The sequence below is a fragment of the Triticum dicoccoides genome, chromosome 3B (assembly GCF_002162155.2).
Source record: "Triticum dicoccoides isolate Atlit2015 ecotype Zavitan chromosome 3B, WEW_v2.0, whole genome shotgun sequence".
NCBI classification, from domain to species: domain Eukaryota; kingdom Viridiplantae; phylum Streptophyta; class Magnoliopsida; order Poales; family Poaceae; genus Triticum; species Triticum dicoccoides.
In genome coordinates this window covers 465,080,001-465,096,463 of record NC_041385.1, presented here as the reverse complement: position 1 = coordinate 465,096,463, position 16,463 = coordinate 465,080,001, and the positions used below count along the sequence as shown (strand labels likewise).

The window sequence follows — 16,463 nt, the reverse complement described above, 5'->3', positions numbered from 1 at the left end:
AGCTGATGACTACTCTATAGTTCAGTGTGCCATGCTTTACGGCTTAGAATCGGGTCTTCAACGACGTTTTGAACGTCATGGAGCATATGAGATGTTCCAGGAGTTGAAGTTAATATTTCAAGCAAATGCCCGGATTGAGAGATATGAAGTCTCCGATAAGTTCTATAGCTGCAAGATGAAGGAGAATAGTTCTGTCAATGAGCATATACTCAAAATGTCTGGGTATAATAATCACTTGATTCAACTGGGAGTTAGTCTTCCGGATGATAGCGTCATTGACAGAATTCTCCAATCACTGCCACCAAGCTACAAGAGCTTTGTGATGAACTATAATATGCAACGGATGGAAAAGACTATTCCCGAGCTCTTCGCGATGCTAAAAGTTGCGGAGGTAGAAACCAACAAGGAGCATCAAGTGTTGATGGTTAACAAGACCACTACTTTCAAGAAAAAGGGCAAAGGGAAGAAGAAGGGAAACTTCAAGAAGACCAACAAACAAGTTGCTGCTCAGGAGAAGAAACCCAAGTCTGGACCTAAGCCTGAAACTGAGTGCTTCTACTGCAAGCAGACTGGTCACTGGAAGCGGAACTGCCCCAAGTATTTGGCGGATAAGAAGGATGGCAAGGTGAACAAAGGTATATGTGATATACATGTTATTGATGTGTACCTTACTAATGCTCGCAGTAGCACCTGGGTATTTGATACTGGTTTTGTTGCTAATATTTGCAACTCGAAACAAGGACTACGGATTAAGCAAAGATTAGCTAAGGACGAGGTGACGATGCGCGTGGGAAATGGTTCCAAAGTCGATGTGATCGCGGTCGACACGCTACCTCTGCATCTACCTTCGGGATTAGTTTTAGACCTAAATAATTGTTATTTGGTGCCAGCGTTGAGCAAGAAAATTATATCTGGATCTTGTTTGATGCGAGACGGTTGTTCATTTAAATCAGAGAATAATGGTTGTTCTATTTATATGAGTAATATCTTTTATGGTCATGCACCCTTGAAGAGTGGTCTATTTTTATTGAATCTCGATAGTAGTGATACACATATTCATAATGTTGAAGCCAAAAGATGCAGAGTTGATAATGATAGTGCAACTTATTTGTGGCACTGCCGTTTAGGTCATATCGGTGTAAAACGCATGAAGAAACTCCATACTGATGGACTTTTGGAACCACTTGATTATGAATCACTTGGTACTTGCGAACCGTGCCTCATGGGCAAGATGACTAAAACACCATTCTCCGGTACTATGGAGAGAGCAACTGATTTATTGGAGATCATACATACAGATGTATGTGGTCCGATGAATGTTGAGGCTCGTGGCGGATATCGTTATTTTCTCACCTTCACACATGATTTGAGCAGATATGGTTATATCTACTTAATGAAGCATAAGTCTGAAACATTTGAAAAGTTCAAGGAATTTCAGAGTGAAGTTGAAAATCATCGTAACAAGAAAATAAAGTTTCTACGATCAGATCGTGGAGGAGAATATTTGAGTTACGAGTTTGGTCTACATTTAAAACAATGCGGAATAGTTTCGCAACTAACGCCACCCGGAACACCACAGCGTAATGGTGTGTCCGAACATCATAATCATACTTTACTAGATATGGTGCGATCTATGATGTCTCTTACAGATTTACCGCTATCATTTTGGGGTTATGCTTTAGAAACGGCCGCATTCACGTTAAATAGGGCACCATCAAAATCCGTTGAGATGGCGCCTTATGAACTATGGTTTAGCAAGAAACCAAAGTTGTCGTTTCTGAAAGTTTGGGGTTGCGATGCTTATGTGAAAAAACTTCAACCTGATAAGCTCGAACCCAAATCGGAGAAATGTTTCTTCATAGGATACCCAAAGGAGACCATTGGGTACACCTTCTATCACAGATCCGAAGGCAAAACGTTTGTAGCTAAGTTCGGAAACTTTCTGGAGAAGGAGTTTCTCTCGAAAGAAGTGAGTGGGAGGAAAGTAGAACTTGATGAGGTAACTGTACCTGCTCCCTTATTGTAAAGTAGCTCATCACAGAAATCTGTTCCTGTGACACCTACACCAATTAGTGAGTAAGTTAATGATGATGATCATGGAACTTCAGATCAAGTTGTTACTCAACCTCGTAGATCAACCAGAATAAAATCCGCACCAGAGTGGTACGGTAATCCTATTCTGGAAGTCATGTTACTAGACCATGATGAACCTACGAACTATGAAGAAGCGATGGTGAGCCCAGATTCCGAAAAATGGCTTGAGGCCATGAAATCTGAGATGGGATCCATGTATGAGAACAAAGTGTGGACTTTGGTTGACTTGCCCAATGATCGGCAAGCAATTAAAAATAAATGGATCTTCAAGAAGAAGACTGACGCTGACGGTAATGTTACTGTCTACAAAGCTCGACTTGTCGCGAAAGGTTTTCGACAAGTTCAAGGGGTTGACTACGATGAGACCTTCTCACCCGTAGCGATGCTTAAGTCTGTCCGAATCATGTTAGCAGTTGCCGCATTTTATGATTATGAAATATGGCAGATGGATGTCAAAACTGCATTCCTGAATGGTTTTCTGGAAGAAGAGTTGTATATGATGCAACCAGAAGGTTTTGTCGATCCAAAGGGAGCTAACAAAGTATGCAAGCTCCAGCGATCCATTTATGGACTGGTGCAAGCCTCTCGGAGTTGGAATAAACGCTTTGATAGTGTGATCAAAGCATTTGGTTTTATACAGACTTTTGGAGAAGCCTGTATTTACAAGAAAGTGAGTGGGAGCTCTGTAGCATTTCTGATACTATATGTAGATGACATATTGCTGATCGGAAATGATATAGAATTTCTGGATAGCATAAAAGGATACTTGAATAAGAGTTTTTCAATGAAAGACCTCGGTGAAGCTGCTTACATATTGGGCATTAAGATCTACAGAGATAGATCAAGACGCTTAATTGGACTTTCACAAAGCACATACCTTGATAAAGTTTTGAAGAAGTTCAAAATGGATCAAGCAAAGAAAGGGTTCTTACCTGTGTTACAAGGTGTGAAGTTGAGTAAGACTCAAAGCCCGACCACTGCAGAAGATAGAGAGAAGATGAAAGATGTTCCCTATGCTTCAGCCATAGGCTCTATCATGTATGCAATGCTGTGTACCAGACCTGATGTGTGCCTTGCTATAAGTCTAGCAGGGAGGTACCAAAGTAATCCAGGAGTGGATCACTGGACAGCGGTCAAGAACATCCTGAAATACCTGAAAAGGACTAAGGATATGTTTCTTGTATATGGAGGTTACAAAGAGCTCATTGTAAATGGTTACGTTGATGCAAGCTTTGGCACTGATCCGGACGATTCTAAATCGCAAACCGGATACGTGTTTACATTGAATGGTGGAGCTGTCAGTTGGTGCAGTTCTAAACAAAGCGTCATGCGGGATCTACGTGTGAAGCGGAGTACATAGTTGCTTCGGAAGCAGCAAATGAAGGAGTCTGGATGAAGGAGTTCATATCCGATCTAGGTGTCATACCTAGTGCATTGGGTCCAATGAAAATCTTTTGTGACAATACTGGAGCAATTGCCTTAGCGAAGGAATCCAGATTTCACAAGAGAACCAAGCACATCAAGAGACGCTTCAATTCCATCCGGGATCTAGTCCAGGTGGGAGACATAGAAATTTGCAAGATACATACGGATCTGAATGTTGCAGACCCGTTGACTAAGCCTCTTCCACTAGCAAAACATGATCAACACCAAGACTCCATGGGTGTTAGAATCATTACTGTGTAATCTAGATTATTGACTCTAGTGCAAGTGGGAGACTGAAGGAAATATGCCCTAGAGGCAATAATAAAGTTATTATTTATTTCCTTATCTCATGATAAATGTTTATTATTCATGTTAGAATTGTATTAACCGGAAACATAATACTTGTGTGAATACATAGACAAACAGAGTGTCACTAGTATGCCTCTACTTGACTAGCTCGTTGATCAAAGATGGTTATGTTTCCTGACCATAGACATGTGTTGTCATTTGATTAACAGGATCACATCATTTAGGAGAATGATGTGATTGACTTGACCCATTCCGTTAGCTTAGCACTTGATCGTTTAGTTTTCTGCTATTGCTTTCTTCATGACTTATACATGTTCCTATGACTATGAGATTATGCAACTCCCATTTACCAGAGGAACACTTTGTGTGCTACCAAACGTCACAACGTAACTGGGTGATTATAAAGGTGCTCTACAGGTGTCTCAGAAGGTACTTGTTGGGTTGGCGTATTTCGAGATTAGGATTTGTCACTCCGATTGTCGGAGAGGTATCTCTGGGCCCTCTTGGTAATGCACATCACTTAAGCCTTGCAAGCATTGCAACTAATGAGTTAGTTGTGAGATGATGTATTACGGAACGATTAAAGAGACTTGCCAGTAACGAGATTGAACTAGGTATTGAGATACCAACGATCGAATCTCGGACAAGTAACATACCGATGACAAAGGGAACAACGTATGTTGTTATGCGGTCTGACCGATAAAGATCTTCGTAGAATATGTGGGAGCCAATATGAGCATCTAGGTTCCGCTATTGGTTATTGACCGGAAACAGTTCTAGGTCATGTCTACATAGTTCTCGAACCCGTAGGGTCCGCATGCTTAAAGTTACGATGATAGTTTCATTATGAGTTTATATATTTTGATGTACTGAAAGTTGTTCGGAGTCCTGGATATGATCACGGACATGACGAGGAGTCTCGAAATGGTCGAGACATAAAGATTGATATATTGGAAGCCTATATTTGGATATCGAAATCATTCCGGGTGAAATCAGGATTTTACCGGAGTACCGGGGGGTTACCGGAACCCCCCCGGGGGTTAATGGGACTACATGGGCCCTAAGGGAGAAGAGGAGGGCCGGCCAGGGCAGACTGCGCGCCCCCTCCCCCTAGTCCGAATAGGAAAAGGAAGGGGGGCGGCGCCCCCCTTTCCTCTTTCCCCTTCCCCCTTTCCTTCTCCTACAAGGCAAGAGGGGGAGTCCTACTCCCGGTGGGAGTAGGACTCCTCCAGGTGCACCCCTAGGGGGCGGTCGCACCTCCCCCCTCCCTCCTTTATATACGGGGGCAGGGGAGCACCCCATAACACACAAGTTGATCTTCGTGATCGTTCCTTAGCCGTGTGCGGTGCCCCCCTCCACCATATTCCACCTCGGTCATATCGTTGCGGTGCTTAGGTGAAGCCCTGCATCGGTAGAACATCATCATCGTCACCACGCTGTTGTGTTGACGGAACTCATCCCCAACACCCTGCTGGATCGGAGTCCAGGGATCGTCATCGAGCTGAACGTGTGCTGAACTCGGAGGTGCCGTACGTTCGGTACTTGGATCGGTCGGATCATGAAGACGTACGACTACATCAACCGCGTTGTCATAACGCTTCCGCTTTCAGTCTACGAGGGTACGTGGACAATACTCTCCCCTCTCGTTGCTATGCATCACAATGACCTTGCGTGTGCGTAGGAATTTTTTTGAAATTACTACGTTCCCCAACAATCCCCCCTTAGAGGGATGAACTAACCTCGGGTTTTGTCGATGATGACTTCATGTAGGTGTTGAAGATGTGGATGCTCCATGTTGATGTAGATCTTTTGGAGCAATCCTTTGGAGTGAGTTGCACTTTCAATACCTACTCCCTCCGTAAATAAATATAAGAGCATTAAGATCACTACTCTAGTAATCTAAACGCTCTTATATTTCTTTACAGAGGGAGTTCACGGGTTAGTCCCACAAGGAACAAACAAGGATATCCATAGACATAGAGTGATGCACACACAAAGTGATGTCTATGAAAGCATTATGTTACCTTGTCCCATGTCTTACCAACAAGAGGGTTTGTGACTCCATGAACTAGTGCAAGATGTGGGAGTTGATTGCACTTGTCCTTGCCAAAATGATATGAGTGAAGTATGTTGGTGGAGTCACCCTCAAGAACTCTCTAGTTCTTCTTCTTTGGGATCCACACCATCTTAATGGGAATCCTTGGGGTTGTAGTCGTACTTGATGAAGTAGAACTTGACGTAGTCTTGGGAACCCACTTGACCAAGGCCTTGGGAGCTTCTTCAATTGCATCAATCTCCTCTTGAAGCTCATCCTTGCCTTTTTGCTTGTGGTCTTGTGGTGGAAGATCATCTTGAGCTTGTGTCCCTTTGAAGGAAGTAGGATCATACTTCTCTTGTTGAGGAACAAACTTCGTCTTGGGGTATTGATCTTCTTCCCACTCAACTCCATTGGCATTGAACTTTCGTTCAAAACCAACACCTTGGTTCTTCCGGTGCCTTCCTTGCTTGCGTACAATTTCCTCGAATTGCTTACTCCCGGCAAGGCTCTTGTAAACACCTTTCTCTATACTTCCCTTCAATAAGCTATTTTCTTGCTCAAGTGTAACTTGGCTAAGAGAATCATTAGTGGAATCAAGAGAACTACTAGAAGCAACAACATTAGATTTAACATGATTATTGTTACTACTAGAGGAAGAATCCTTCTTGTTCTTGTTACTAGACTTGACTTGAGGCATGTAAGTACTCCCTCCGTTTCTAAACATAAGGTGTATTATTTTTTCAAAAAGTCAAACTTCTCCAACTTTGACCAAGCTTATAGAAAAAACGATCAATATCTAGAATACAAAATCATCATCACTTGATTCACCATGAAATATATTTTTGTATTTGATATATTTAGTAATGTAAATCTTTATATATTTCACTATAAAGTTGGTCAAACACATAGGCTGTTTGACTTTTTGAAAAACTAATACACCTTATATTTAGGAACGGAGGGAGTAGATAAGAGTAAACGCTTGGCAATGCAAGAAGAACTTTTCTTGCGAAGATCATCATTGATTGCCTTTAAGAACTCATGCTCTTGCTCAAGGTTGAGCTTTTCAAAGCGTAACTTCTCATGAGTCCTTAAAAGTTCTCGATGATCCCCTAAGATAATTTCATGAGCTAACTTAAGAGTGTTTAGTTCTTTAGTTAGGAGCTCAATCTTCTCCTTATCATCGCATTTGTTTTATCTTGATTAGCATGATTAATTGACGTTTCATCATAGTATTCATCACTAGAGTTGTCAATAAGTAAATCATCATCACCTAGCAAGTCATCTTCATCACTATTGAAATCAACATACTCGGGGTGTGTTACCTTTGGGCCTTTAGCCATGAAGCATCTTCCAAGTCCCTCATTTGGTGAATCAAATATGTCGTAGCAGTTGGTTGACACAAGTGCTAGACCGGCAACACCTTCATCTTGAGTATGTTCGGAGTTGGAGTGATAGCTTCTCTCGGAGTGATTGTCGGAGTCGGAACCGGATACCCATTCACCAACATGAGCTTGATGTCTTCGTTTTGGGTAGCTCCTTGATGACTTGTCCTTCTTTTCCGAATCCTTGCTTCTCCGGGATGTTCTTCATTCATAACGATCATATCTACTCCTTCTCTCTCTTGGTGGTGATTCTTCTCTTCTACTTCTCCTCTTAGGTGATTCTTCTCTTCTTTTGTAGGGAGTCGTACACTCATTGGAGTAGTGTCCGGGTCTTCCACAATTGTAGCAATTACGCTCTCGACTCGAAGATCTTTTGTCATTGTAGGACCTTGACTTGGAACTTCTCTCTTTGCTTCTACTCTTGTAGAACTTGTTGAAGTTCTTCACCATTAGGCTCAATTCTTCATTGAAGGTTTGTTTCTCACTTGATGATGTGGGGGCTTCACATGAGGCTTTGTAAGCACCACTCGACTTGTTGTGGAGCTCCTCCTTATCCTTGAGTGACATCTCATGAGCAGCAATTCTTCCAATGACTTCCGTTAGCTTGAGATTCTTGTAATTGGGCATCATTTGGATCAATGTGCACACGGTATCATATTTTCCATCCAATGCTCCTAGGATCTTCTCGATGATGAATTTGTCGGTCATCTCTTCAATTCCTAAGCCGGCAATCTCATTTGTAATGAGAGCAAGCCTAGAGTGCATTTCAGCGACGCCTTCACCATCCTTCATCTTGAACTTGTCAAGTTGACTTTGAAGCACATCCAACTTGGATTCCTTGACGGAGTTGGTACCTTCGTGCATATCAATCAGAGTATCCCAAATTTCCTTTGCATTCTCAAGACGGCTGATTTTGTTGAATTCTTCGGGGCACAATCCGTTGAAGAGGATATAACAAGCTTGAGCGTTGTATTGCAGCATCTTCAACTCATCCGCGCTAGCTTCACGGTTCGGTTCTCTCCCATCAAATAATTCACCTTGAAAGCCAATACACACAATAGCCTAAACGGCGGGGTTATGTCCAAGAATATGCATTTTCATCTTATGCTTCCAACTAGCAAAATTAGTACCATCAAAGTAAGGACCTCTACGGTGATAATTTCCCTCGCTAGACGCCATACTCTCCTAGGTTGTGAAACCAAGGCTATGACCACCAAAAGCTATGGAAATCAAAGCAAATGGAGACCAAAGCTATGATACCACTTGTAGGATCGGAAGTATGTCTAGAGGGGGGTGATTAGACTACTTGACCAAATAAAAATCTATCCTTTTCCTAATTTTAGTTCTTGGCAGATTTTAGCTAACTTAGCACAAGTCAAGCAATCGTAACACAATTCAAGCAAGCATGCAAAGAGTATATGAGCAGCGGAAAGTAAAGCATGTAACTTGCAAGAATGTAAAGGGAAGGGTTTGGAGAAATCAAACGCAACTGGAGACACGGATGTTTTTGTCGTGGTTCCGATAGGTGGTGCAATCGTATATCCACGTTGATGGAGACTTCAATCCACGAATGGTAACGGCTGCGCGAGTCCACGGAGGGCTCCACCCAATAAGGGTCCACGAAGAAGCAACCTTGTCTATCCCACCATGGTCGTCGCCCACGAAGGACTTGCCTCACTAGCGGTAGATCTTCATGAAGTAGGCGATCTCCTTGCCCTTACAAACTCATTGGTTCAACTCCACAATCTTGTCGGAGGCTCCCAAGTGACACCTAGCCAATCTAGGAGACACCACTCTCCAAGAAGTAACAAATGGTGTGTTGATGATGAACTCCTTTCTCTTGTGCTTCAAATGATAGTCTCCCCAACACTCAACTCTCTCTCACAGGATTTGGATTTGGCGGAAAGAAGATTTGAGTGGAAAGCAACTTGGGGAAGGCTAGAGATCAAGATTCATATGGTAGGAATGGAATATCTTGGTCTCAACACATGAGTAGGTGGTTCTCTCTCAGAAAATGTAAGTTGGAAGTGTAGGTTCGTTCTGATGGCTCACTCCACGAATGAAGAGGGGTGGAGGGGTATATATAGCCTCCACACAAAATCTAACCGTTACAGACAACTTGCCATCTCGGTGGGACCAAATTGAGAAACTCGGTCAGACCGATTCAGCAAATCTAGTGACCGTTAGGATTTTCGGTGGGACCGACATGCAACTCGGTAGGACCGATATGGTTAGGGTTAGGGCATAACGTAATCTTGGTGAGACCGATTACACAAACTCGGTGGGACCGGTTTTTTCGTAATAAGCTAACCAGAGAGTTGGTCAGGTAAACTCGGTGGGACCGGTTCGCTCATTTTGATGAGACCGAAATGTTACGAAAGGGAAACAGAGAGTTTACATTGCAATCTCGGTGGGACCGATCGCTCATCTCGGTGGTACCGAAATGTTACGAAGGGAAACAGAGAGATTACAATCCCACCTCGGTGAGACCGAGATCCCTATCGGTGAGACCGATTTGCCTAGGGTTTGTGGCAGTGGCTATGACATCTGAACTCGGTGGCGCCGGATAGAAAGAATCGGTGGGGCCGAGTTTGACTTTTGGTTTAGGTCATATGTGGATGTGAGAAAGTAGATGAGGGTTTTGGAGCATATCAGTAAGCACTTTGAGTAAGAACCTCATTAAGCAACACCTCATCCCTCCTTGATAGTATTGGCTTTTCCTATAAACTCAATGTGATCTTGGATCACTAAAATATAAAATCTAGAGTCTTGAGCTTTGAGCTTGAGCCAATCCTTTTATCCTTAGCATTTTGAGGGGTCCATTTTTCTCATCCATGCCATGCCATTCATTGAGCTTTTCCTGAAATATTTATCTTGAAATAGTGTTAGCTCAATGAGCTATATGTTGTTAGGAATTACCAAAACCACCTAGGGATATTTGCACTTTCAAGGAGGCTTGCAGGAAGGATCTCGAGCAGGCATTTGGTGTGCTCCAATCTCGATTTGCTGTTGTCCGGTACCCCACTTAGACCTGGTCGAAAGTTCAAATGTGGGAGATCATGACTTGTTGTGTCATCTTGCACAACATGATCATTGAAAGCGAGCAGGAAGAGTCAGTAGCCAGTGTTTGACAATTGACACTGAACCATATTACAGGCAGAGTCCTCTTGCCCAAATTGATCACCAGCTACCGGCAACCTGGACTGCCTTTCTCAATATGCGTCAGGAGATCCGAGACCCACAGATGCATCAACAACTGCATCAGGATCTGGTGGAGCACCTATGGAGGCTCAAGGGCAACGCCTAGCTCGATGTGTGATGAAATATGAGTTTTTATTTGTTGAACTATATGATTTGTATTGAACTATTTGTTGAAGTATTTGATTTCTATTGATTTTGTGTGATGAACTATGTGATAAAAAATAGCTTTGGTTGAATTTGCATCGAAGCACGCAAAATATGGACCGAAACTGGTCAATTTGCGCCGATAGTGGGCCAATTTGTGTCGAAATTGGGCTGAAAAATAGGCCAATTTTCGCCGATATCAACGCATGAGGACGACCTTGAGGCGGCGGCTGAGAACCCGGTCGCCCCCACGCCAATTTTTCAGCCGGCGCGTCCCCAGGCGGCGCTATTTGTAGCCCCTGGGGGGGCGAACGAGTGGAGATGCTCTTAGCTCCTTTGATGAGCACAATGTGTTGGGCTAGAAGGATTTCCAACCGTCCAGCTCACTGTCTAGCTAGCTAGGGAAGGCTGCCTGAATAAGTTCTGTAAAACTTGGTTTCATGTTTCTCTGGTTTGTATTCGTGACAATGTCACGACGGAACCCGTCAAGGCTTAATTAATACCCCCTGTGCCCCATAATGTAAGATGTTTTTTTGGCACTAGCATAGTGTCAAAAAACGTCTTATATTATATTATGAGACTGAGGGAGTGCGTAATAAGCAGCACCATTTTCCCTAAGACAAAACAATTCTGTAAGTGATGAATCTCTTACGATGCCAACTCCCACCAAAACCCTTTTCCCAGGATAAGCACATATATTCTCAGAATAACCCTTTTATCCTACTCCCTCCATTCTAAAACAAGTGTCATGCAACACAACACAACCGAAGAGGCCACGATCTCACCCAATTTTGCAAGAACAAGAGCATCATCTACAGCACTAAGTCCGCTATTCAAGTCATCAATATTCAGGCAATTAGTTCATGAGAACTCAGATGCCACCAGCAAAACAAGAGGGGATAATAGAGAGCCAGAAGCTAATGAATATCAGAGATTTTTTTCACTGAGGTATTCCAGACTTGTTGTGCATGTCATCACCTAATGGAGGTTTCAGTGATAGAACTGAATTCCAAGAGAATATTCCCCCTAGCGACAATAATGAGAGGAGTACTTGGAATGGTCTTGCAAGCATGACAGAAAAATGATGGCTGTAGATGTTCCATATGATCGAAATGCAGATTGATATATATTTTTCCAACTGCTCACAGTTTCATTGTCCTAAGCTAGCATTTCTTTTCGGACATGTCCGTCTATTATGCCCCTTTTCTTTGCAGAAGCTACATGAATAAACACCTGAATTATGACGGTTAACTTTCTTAATAATATAGCCAGAAGCGCCAGCCTCCACCTCTGGAGACCCAGGGCAGTTTCGTCGGTTGTGACCCATTTCACCGCATTGGCTGCAGTGCCGAGGTTGCCGCTGATGTTCATTCTCTGACTTTGGGTTTCCACATGTTCGGCTATTATGCCCCTTTCCCCCACATAACCGGCATCTGAATTGCACTCTGGCTGAAATTTCCCTCACTGTTGGGCAATAGAAGCTTCGATGTCCTTCTTGCCCGCATTTACTGCAGTAAAATTTCACCCCTGTGGAGCATCAGGTGGAAATGTTGTTCAGGTTAATAGCGGGTTCCATTTTTGGTGGGAATCCACGGAAAAGAAGGCGATGGAGTAAGACGACAACCAATTCCCATACTACCACTTAAAGTCAAAATGAGAAGGATAAACAAATGTACTCCCTCTGACCCAAAATAAGTGTCGTGTTTTTAGTTCAATTTGAAATAAAACCACGACGCTTATTTTGGATAGGAGGGAGTACTAACTAAGAACATACGGATGACAGACAGCTGGCTACAGAAACAGCCAAACTTTGTAAGTGGACATAAACTGAGGAAACTGTCAAAACTATTTCTGTGAGTAGAAGGAAAGGAAGTCCAGTTACCTTTCATGGCAATGCTTCTCTTGAGCCGATTCTCAGGATCCCTGAAGAATGCTTTTTGTTTTTCAGAAGCCTGATTTCTTGCTGCAGCAGTACCTTTTGTTCTCTTGAGTTAAGGCAGAGGAGGAAAATAGATGACTATAGCGCCAGCTCAATTGCTTGTATTTTACAAAAAAGACACAATTGCAACATTTATCAGGACATCGTATTACCTTAATCGCAGCAACTCTTTGAGCATGCAATTTGGCGTCTTGGTGTATAATCTTCATGTGCTTAGTAAACAATCCTGTTTTAGCATTCAGACTCTGCAATTATTATTAAGCTTTTTAAAAGCCAAAAGCAACTGTATAGATCTATAGCAATTAAAAAAATGCAGCTGGTAGTTTTCAAAATTGAAGTAGATATACAGGGCTCCATAGTTAACTCTTAGGTATGCAGGGATCTAGTGTAATAGATCTAACACACATGCGTGACAAACTGCATATGAACAACATTTATTAGTAGGAAAAGGTTATACTATCATATACTGCACTAACACTAACTTTATCAAGAAGCCTATAACATGTATTTTCAGCTTGCAAGAAAGAGCCACTTACTCTTAGAGATCGGCTAATCTTCATGGCAACTTCCGGGGATGGTGATGGATAAGTACGCCTCGGTCTTTTTGAGGTGTCGATCTTTATCTCTAGTCTATCGACCTCATCATCTTCCTTTACTTTCAAGGGTGAACTGCAGAGGGGAAAGAACAGCATTCTCAATCTAATGATCCATTACCTTTTCACAACTTTTGCAACAACCTAAGTATGTTGCATCAGGAATTTGACATATAGTTTTCTACAGGTGTCCAAAATGATAAGTTTCTTCATCACTATGTCAAAACGCCATATCATCTATCATTACTTCTTTTAAAACAATGGGAAATGTGTATATGTACTTACAATTGATGATGGTGATGGGCAATAGTCAATTTAAGTCGTAACAACCATTTAATCAAACCATTAAAGAGATTTGTCAACAGGAGATCTTTCGACAAGCAGTGTGACAAAAAAACAGGTAACTGTTGACTACATGGAAGAGATGCAGAACAAACGTCACCTAGATCGAACTTCCTCCCATGGTTGTTCATCAATAGATTCTTGCCATATCACACATTCTCCACCACATTGCATACACATCCTAATCCCCTAGGTATGCACAACAATAGACTGATAAATTCCTCAAAAGTGCATGTATTTACTTTCAGAACGATTTACAAGAGGTTGGGAAGGGTCACCTTGCCATTGCACATAGGGCAATCCAAGCTGGATCTATCTATCCCGCATTTTTTGCAAGGAGTGTATCCTCTACCCCTACAGTTAGGGCAAGGCAGCTCTCGATAGTATTGCCCATTTGGACCAACCCAGGACCTCAGCTTCCCCTTCCCTGCAACCGGGGCAGTATTCCTGCAACCGAAAAATACTATTTTCAACAAGTAGCCACAGCACAAAAACAAAATCTCCCTCATAAAAAAGAAATCTCCAATTCTCAAAGGCTTTGATCGCATCCACGGCGAATGCCCAAGTGTCCTACACCAAGGTCAAAATGGCCTAGCAAGATGGCATTATCGTTTGAAATGATAAATATTTGAAATGATAAATGTTAGTACATCTCTTGGTTGCAAAACATGTACCACAGCATCCCAAAGAAATTAAGCACTTGGTTTTTAGGGGAATCAAGCACTTAGATTTGATGAAAGTGTTGTGTTTAGTTAACCCTAAAGATGTACAATCTAGTCTGTGGCTATTTGGGAGTGCTGATCTTCTTTCCCTTAGACTGAACACCCCTCTCCCATCATCTCCCTCATAACTGTGCCACCTTCAACGTCAACGATGACCACCTAACGCTCATGAACAACAATCGGGCACATGACGAGAATGCGAGCGAAGGGGGAAACCGTACTGCGGGGGGCTGGGGCCGACATCTGGGCCGAGAAGGTCGGCCAACGGGTCGTAGTGGAGCTGCAGCAATGGCACGAATAACAACAAACGGGCACGGCTCGAACAGTCAGAAGTATGAAGTGCGAAAACCCAAAAGGCTTCAGATCGAACGAGAGACTACTACGTACCGGCGCTCCGGCGCCGTCGGCTAAGGAAGCGGCGGCGTGCCCTCGGCGGAGCAGCTGTGCCGGCCGGGCCCGCGCCCGCTCCAGCCTCCATCGAGCTGTGGACGGCGCGGGGCGGGCGTACGGAAGGCGCAGTAGCATCCTGAGGGACGGAGCGGTGGCTCGCGTAGCGCAGACGGGGCGCGTCGCGCGTGGGTTTTGTGGCTGGCGTTGCTCGGTGTCATGGAAGTGGAACCGTGTTGGATTATCGCGCATGGAGGAGCACGCTGCGAAATCCCGGTCCACTAGAGAAACTTAACATTTTCACATTTTGGCTCCCATTTTTTGATTTATTTCAGTCATTTTAACGATGTGCGTTCAATTGGAGAAGACGTTTCTCAATCATGAAAGTGTATGTGGCGACTTCGTCAATCTCAAGATGTTGTGTCGGCTCAACCTCTTGAAGGTGCTCATATGAGTAGAGTGTATGTATGTGCGTTCATGAGAACAAAGTGTATGTGCGTATTTATAAGCATTTTTCTTAACAAAGGTGGATTTTATTGACTCAAAATAAAGTATCAAGGAAATAATAACACAATGAGCACACCCCCGGCCTCTGCATAGTTAGGATGCACACAGCCAATACCAACTCACACACAAAAAACAAACCGACAACTAGCAAAGTCATATAAGACCAAAGCTATGTGTGGGCGAGAAAAAAAGAAAAAAAAACTAAAGTGATTAGTTATGTAATCGACACATTGTTTTTTTTTGAAACGAGGCAAAAGACTTGCCATTTCATTGATTAAGAAGAAGAGAATTGCCCCGTTAATTGGCGGAAAACCGGGCTAAAACCGATACAACTCAACCCATATGACATGGGCACCACCGGCCAACTTGGCCACCGACAAGAAACTCGGGGCTACAAAGAAGAAAGACATCCGCCGATGAGTCGCAAGCGTCATCGTCATCACCGGTTGCCTCGAACGGGCGACTCCGACTTCACCGTAGAGCTCCACCATCGAAGTCAACCCGCAAACAGCCGCTGAAGCCACGACGGCACATGCCAATAGATGGCCACACGCGCAAGCAACCGTCAGCTCCGACTTTGACGACGAGCTTCGAAAGGGAAATATGCAGGACTTGCGCCGAGCGTGCCCTCCATAACGGAAGGGCACCTCAGACACGCCGGGAAGAACCGACTACCGAAGTCCATGCTGCGACCCGAGCTCCTCTCAACGCCATCATCGTTGCCAAAACAGAAACCAACGCCCCGCCTCAGCAAGCCACGCAGCGAAGATGCCGCCATCCACCGGTCTCCAGTCGTAGCCGGCTCCGAGACGATGCCCCCAAGGAGGAGAAAAACGCGAAGACGCCCCCATCGCCCGATCCAGATGATCTGAGGTTTTCCTCCGGAGCCAATGCCGTGGAGAGGAGGAGCACAGCTCCAAGACGACGCTTTCAAGAAAGGTAACGACACCCGCGGGCGCCGCCGTCGCCGGCTCCGATGAAGATCGGAACAAGGATTTCTCCCAGAGTTGTGCCACCATCAATCGCCACCGACCGCCGCCCACACTCCACCATCCCAGCCGAGGTCGACCTCACTCTGACCGCGGGATCCCACGATCCACCGCGCCCAGATACGCACCACCCCCTGGCCGAAGCCGCCAACCACCACCGCAGCACCGTCGCGGCCAGCACCACCGCAGCAACCACCTGCATCGCAAGGAGCAGCAACCAGAACGGAGCACCGAGGCGCCAGATCCAGATCGAACCGCTCGAGCGAAGCATCTGAGCAGGAGCCGGCACTCCACGCGCAGCACACCTCGCGCTACAGGGACGTCAAGCCCGCCACGCCCAGCAGTCGCTGCGCCCGCCGCGCGCCGGCCGCCGCCGTGCCCGCCGCCGGTC

At 44.3% G+C, this 16,463-nt stretch overlaps 1 protein-coding gene across 2 annotated transcripts; it reads right to left on the bottom strand.

The window, feature by feature from the left end:
* Nucleotides 1-11,669: 11,669 nt before the first annotated feature.
* Nucleotides 11,670-14,784, bottom strand: LOC119276542 (zinc finger CCHC domain-containing protein 9-like). 2 transcript variants are annotated; one of them, XM_037557625.1, is made up of 8 exons: nt 14,577-14,778; nt 14,411-14,469; nt 13,746-13,914; nt 13,568-13,656; nt 13,069-13,201; nt 12,685-12,777; nt 12,476-12,578; nt 11,670-12,120 (listed from the first exon to the last, which is right to left on the bottom strand). In XM_037557625.1, exons 1-8 carry the CDS (start codon nt 14,712-14,714, stop codon nt 11,744-11,746), a joined length of 1,161 nt encoding a protein of 386 aa, XP_037413522.1. In that variant the 5' UTR covers nt 14,715-14,778; the 3' UTR covers nt 11,670-11,743. The 2 variants fall into 2 exon arrangements, with proteins under 2 accessions (XP_037413522.1, XP_037413523.1); XM_037557626.1 differs by having other exon boundaries at nt 11,979-12,120; nt 12,476-12,568; nt 14,577-14,784.
* Nucleotides 14,785-16,463: the final 1,679 nt, after the last annotated feature.